The sequence below is a fragment of the Misgurnus anguillicaudatus genome, unplaced genomic scaffold (genome assembly GCF_027580225.2).
Source record: "Misgurnus anguillicaudatus unplaced genomic scaffold, ASM2758022v2 HiC_scaffold_33, whole genome shotgun sequence".
Lineage (NCBI taxonomy): Eukaryota > Metazoa > Chordata > Actinopteri > Cypriniformes > Cobitidae > Misgurnus > Misgurnus anguillicaudatus.
In genome coordinates, this window is record NW_027395283.1 from 4,600,978 (window position 1) to 4,606,905 (window position 5,928).

Genomic DNA, 5,928 nt, shown 5'->3' on the forward strand with positions numbered 1-5,928 from the left:
TTACATAAATCTTTATTTCAGTTAAGAAATTCTACGTAAGAGTTAAAATGAGAATATACACATAATATAAATAGGCTATATATATTACATTATATATTACATATTACGTAATATATTAACATTTAATATAAACTATCATCGCTACTAGCAGGTGCGTGTGCTTTGAGTATGTGTGTGTGTGTGTGTGTTTGTGTATGTGTGTTTGTGTATGTGTGTTTATTATCGTGAAGTTTCCCTCAGGCCTTGAAATAATTTGAAACTCACCAATTTAAGTGCGGTCACATGAGAATCCTTATATTGCTTGTAATGATGAAGATGATGATGAGGATCTGCTAACTGATTTCTTTTCAAATATTCCGTCAGTTTAATGTGCGATCTGATGCAGCAGGTGAAGATATTAAATGCAAATTTTAAAGGTCGGAATAGAGGCTGTTATATTGTCTGTCTCTCTTTATATCTGCTCAGATAAACCCCTTATAGAGTTTCTGTGGATTTGAAACTAAAAGAAATCCGATTCAATTAACAAGCGCAGAGAATCCGCTTTACACGCTCGTTTATATCCTCACAAATCATATTATAATACTGTCATATCAAAGACTTTATTCCTGACATAAAACACACGGACTCATTAACCAATAAAGAAAAACACTAGCCTACGTTTAATCTGAATTAAGCATAAATAAATACAAAGAACATTAACATAATACTACATTTAACACGAAACAATATTAAATACTAATAATTAAATTAACAAGAAGAATAAAAGGAAATGCGTTTTGGTCACTTGCGTAATTTATTTTTTGTTTAGTTTTGGATATGAGTCATACGCCAAGAAAAAACACACACTTTTAAAATGTATGTTAGTTTTAAATATATATGATTTAATTGTAAGCTAGAATGACCAAATAGGCTAACTATTTTAAATGACTTCATGATCGAACTAAGACAACAAAATAACTCAAGATGAATAATAATAATACATTAATTAATTAAAAGGAAATGTAAAATATAAAATTAATAATAATTAGTATTATTAGAGAGAGAGAGAGAGAGAGAGAGAGAGAGAGAGAGAGAGAGAGAGAGAGAGAGAGAGAGAGAGAGAGAGAGAGAGAGAGTTGATGGTCCATATGATGGTGGATTTGTTCAACACTGGGTCCTTTTGTTTCTTTAATCCCGTTCCCCCTTTGCCTCACACTGACTCCAATTATTTCTGTATTTTGCAAGCGATGGCAAATAATTAAATGTTTTTTTCTGACGTGTAATTTTCTGAGTTTGTGCTTGAATCAAACACATATCAAATTAGAATAAATTCCGTTATTTAATTGATTAGCCGAAATTGATGTTAATAGGTCAATCTGATCATAAACTGGTTCAGCTTGTATAATATTTTAATGAACATTAACGGAATTTGTGCTTTTATTCGGCTTTCTCGACATCATGCGCGTGACACTGAGTGAACATTCCCGATCTCTCCTTAAAATATCTTCAAACTTTGATAAAACACAGCGACATTTGATTAAACGAAAAAAATAACATTTCTAACAATTTAACAAATCTGAGTGAAGTAAACAGACAGTAATCGAATGTCAATAATGGGTAGTCTATATGTTAAAGTTTGTGTGTTAGACAGACAAACAGACAACGCTTGGAAGTTGGAGAGCCCGTGCCAATGAACTTCTTGAATCTCTAAGAGAAGAATTAAAGGAGAGAGATGGGAGGAGGGTGTGTGTGTGTGTGGGGGGGGGGGGGGGTTGTGTGTGTGTGTGTGTGTTTAATTAGCCTCCTCCTCCTCCTCCTCACTTTAACTCACGGTTACTCGGAGATTCGCACACAGAACACCGGCGCGCACCTGCTGAACGGGACTGAGTGCCTGATGTCCATCTCTGACAGACACACACAGCAGAAGAGAAAATCACTTTACAATCAGAGTAAACAGTGAGCTGAAGACTGAGAGAGAGAGAGACACACACACACACAACGAGAGAGAGAGAGAGAGACAGAGAGAGAGAGAGGGAGAGAGGGAGAGAGAGAGTTAGTTTATAGTCATGATGTCTTATATGAAACAGCCTCATTACTCAGTAAACGGGTTGACTTTGTCCGGTACCGGGATGGATCTCCTGCACTCTGCTGTCGGTTACCCAAGTAAGAAAATATTTATAATTTATACATTTTATTTATTTATTTATGTATTATTTAATTTATTCATTTATTACTTAACTATGATTGAAATGTTCATGCGCGCCGAAGTAGCGCGGTAACACAAATCTGATCGCAAGAGTCTTTATTTTATAAATATGATCAAATTATTTATTAATATGATTCACAGATCCGCAGAATTCACAAAATAAAAGACAAAAAACTTTCTGTATTCTTCAGTTAAAGCTCGAGTTTTACTCCGTTACTGCAATCGACAATATTGAGTCTGTACAATATTTAATTTTAATATTCAGTACCTATTATATTGAGTTTACATTTAAAGATTGAACTTTAAATCAAACAACAAAAATCAATTTAAAAGAAACATATAGAGTTACAGGTGAACATTCACACAAAAACGAGTTTTGATTTATTTGCACATTTAAAATCAAATTTCGTTTCTGTACTCTTAAAAATGTCTGGTGCTACAAGAACCATTTTTGCCTGTTGTGTTTCATAATCTTTAGGCTACATCTAAATAACTTTCATAAACGGTATTTTTTATGATCAAAATATACAATGAGATATTAATTAATCAAACGATTTAATCACTTTTGAGAGTTGTTCTCATGAACAAAGATCTTTTTAAAGAAATAAAATTAAAGTTTAATATTCAAGATTTTATTTTTAATTTCAAAATAAATTCGACCTTCTGTGGACCGAAACAAAATAAGGATTATTTATATTTGGGTTACTCTAGATAGAACGAACGAAGTGTTATATTTGTTTAATGAGATTGTGCGTGTTTATTTTCAGACACTCCACGCAAACAGCGGCGGGAGAGGACCACGTTCACCCGCGCGCAGCTCGACATCCTTGAGTCGTTGTTTGCTAAGACTCGATACCCGGACATCTTCATGAGAGAGGAGGTTGCGCTCAAAATTAACCTTCCCGAGTCCAGAGTTCAGGTGAGTTTAACAAACCCCCCTCCAAAATCGTTACTGGGTGAAGACTGGTTAGACTCAGTTCATCCCTATTATTTAAATAATAATAAAAACAGCATTTATGAGGATAAATCCTAAAATTATAAAAACAGTATGAGCCTGTTTACCAATTATGTAAAAAGTATTTTATGGCACATTTTTTTATAAAATATGATATTTTGAAGTATGAATAATTTTTAATGAAAAAACAAAGACTAGAACCGTGAATCTTTTCTCCCATAAAAAAACAACAAAAAGTGAGTGAACAGGCATGCGCCATTGTTTATAGTTGCTGCCTCTCTGCACGTGCCTGCTGAGAAATAATCCGATACAAATTACAAATCAACATATATTTTTTAAATACAAATAATTTTATATTTTTTGAATATAAATATAATATTCCCGTCGGCCATCCCATTAAGATGAAAACAAAGCTGCTTCCTTAACCAGGACTTTGTCCATCTTTGTTTCTCAGGTGTGGTTTAAAAACCGCCGCGCTAAGTGCCGTCAACAGCAGCAACAGCAGCAGAGCAGCGGTCAGCCCAAACCCAGACCTACAAAGAAGAAGTCATCACCCGCTAGAGAGCCCAGCACCAGCGAAGCCAGCGTCAGCACCAACGGACCTTACAGTCCACAGCCAGCACCCCCGGTTCCGACCATTGCACCCAGCAGCACCAGTGCCACAGTCTCCATCTGGAGCCCGGCGTCCATCTCGCCCCTGGGTGACCCTCTGTTGGTTTCGAGCACTCCTTGTCTTCAGCGCTCCGGCGCGTACCCGATGACCTACACGCAGGCTCCGGCCTACAATCAGGGCTACGCGAGCTCTGCTTATTTCACAGGACTGGACTGCAGCTCTTACCTGTCTCCCATGCACCCGCAGCTGTCCTCCACAGGGGGCGCTCTCAGCCCCATCACCGCCTCGTCTATGGGTGGCCCGCTAAGCCAATCTCCGGTGTCGCTGTCATCGCAGGGCTACACCGCTGCCTCTCTGGGCTTCGGTACCGTCGACTGTTTGGACTACAAAGACCAGACGGGGTCCTGGAAACTCAACTTCAATGCTGCAGATTGTTTGGACTACAAGGACCAAAACTCCTGGAAGTTTCAGGTCCTGTAAATGAAAGAGAGTTAGGGAAACACAGACTTTCAAGTGTATAGACATAGAAAAGACAAGAAGTTTACTGTAAAAAATGTTGCTGTAGTTATGCAGCTGTTTGCCAGTAACTTACTGTAGATCTGTATTTATGTTATTTAGTGGCAACAGTTTGTTCAAAATTAAATTAACATTAAACATTAACAAGTCTTTATCTTCACAGAATAAAACTAAATTAACAGCCTCATGCAAAGCATTCTGGGAACCAGAAAAATCCTCATCAAACTTTTTCAGTTTTTTTCCTTCACGTTTAATTTGCATAAAGCTGTTATTTTAGCTTTATTCTGTAAAGATTAAGACTTGTTAATGTGTAATGTTCATATCACTTTAAACAAACTGTTGACAGTAAATAACATAAATACAAATCTACAGTAATTTACTGGAAAACAGCTGATAGTAATAATGTGATATTTTTACCAGTGTATGTGTGCGAGATAATTATTACTGGACTTTTAAAGAGGTTTAACTGTTGAATGTTAACGTGTGAGAAGTTGACGACTTTTTATCTTCATTATTTATGATTGAAACAGAATGAGATGTAGCTGCTAGATGATTTTTAGGGTATTTAAACACTTGGATATTTGCACAGACTGTAACATTTTTAGTGTAAAATCAACATGTGGTCCATACATAAATCACAACGGAAGTTTCTTAACTGATTCCCGAATCACATCATCTTAATTCTAAGAGGATCTAAAGTAATAATCATCATTTACAACATTTTACCGCAATGCTAAGAACTGATTAAGAAGAAACTTTCAGAATCTTCAGTCTGATGAAGTTCAAACTGTGAGACAACAGAAGTCACTGAACATCTGCAGCCCTGCTTACCACAATCAGAATGAAGCACAACTGTGAGCTCAAAGCATGCTGGGATTTCCACGGGCGGTCTGTGGTGAAGATTTCTCACTTCTAATGAAATAAGAAGAGATATTACAAGAGAAATCCTCTAAATGATTCAGGATTTATATTATTTAATGAATTAGAAGGCAACATATAGTATAGTGCCATGTGAACCTGTTTTAAACTGTTAATAACTTTCATGAAGATGAATCTGCTCAGTAATTAAGTTGTATTTTCAATGAAAAGATGAAACACGTTCATTGTGTTTTGTCTGTATGTTGAACAATCTTGACAGTATTATAAGATTCAACAACACACAAACTTTCTCTCTTTCTCTGCTGATGTGCAGATTCTGCCTAATCATTATTTCTCAAACTCAGGGCAATGCTGCAATGCAAACTGCAATGCTGTTTATATTTGTAATGTTTTTAAATCCACACTCTTTTCTCTGATATCTTGTTCATGTAATGTTTTCATTGTGATTGCATTTCTTTTCTTGTCGTTTCTAAGACTTTCGGATGAATTCTAAATAAAGATCTTCATTCAACACTATTTATTTGTTTAGAGTTCATTTAGCAAATAAGATCTGCTCACAATCTCATGAGACCTCTGCAAAAACCTCATTTTAGGACTTTTGTGATTTTCAAAGAAAGTAAATAAACCATACCAGGCATGAGAAAACATGAACTGATAAATGATCAGGAGTAATTTACATTTAGCAGACGCTTTTATTCGAAGCGACTTACAATTGTGTCAGGTTAGCAGCACAGAGGTCACGCGTTCGACTCCCAGGGAACACACAAATTGATGGTACAC

General features: G+C 36.0%; 1 protein-coding gene across 1 annotated transcript; it reads left to right on the top strand.

Annotated features, from left to right (window-relative positions):
- Positions 1-1,821: 1,821 nt before the first annotated feature.
- On the top strand, positions 1,822-5,648 carry LOC129437397 (homeobox protein otx5-A). Its single transcript, XM_055195528.2, has 3 exons — positions 1,822-2,142; positions 2,953-3,104; positions 3,595-5,648. Exons 1-3 carry the CDS (start codon positions 2,046-2,048, stop codon positions 4,231-4,233), a joined length of 888 nt encoding a protein of 295 aa, XP_055051503.2. The 5' UTR covers positions 1,822-2,045; the 3' UTR covers positions 4,234-5,648.
- The last annotated feature ends 280 nt before the right edge of the window (positions 5,649-5,928 follow it).

What these genes read in the sequence shown, in the direction of transcription:
- LOC129437397 (XM_055195528.2), top strand. Translation starts at nt 2,046, where the DNA reads ATGATGTCTTATATGAAACAGCCTCATTACTCAGTAAACGGGTTGACT. An exon ending in CTCTGCTGTCGGTTACCCAA is followed by an intron (nt 2,143 to 2,952) that starts GTAAGAAAATAT and finishes GTTTATTTTCAG; the next exon opens with ACACTCCACGCAAACAGCGG. An exon ending in TTCCCGAGTCCAGAGTTCAG is followed by an intron (nt 3,105 to 3,594) that starts GTGAGTTTAACA and finishes TTTGTTTCTCAG; the next exon opens with GTGTGGTTTAAAAACCGCCG.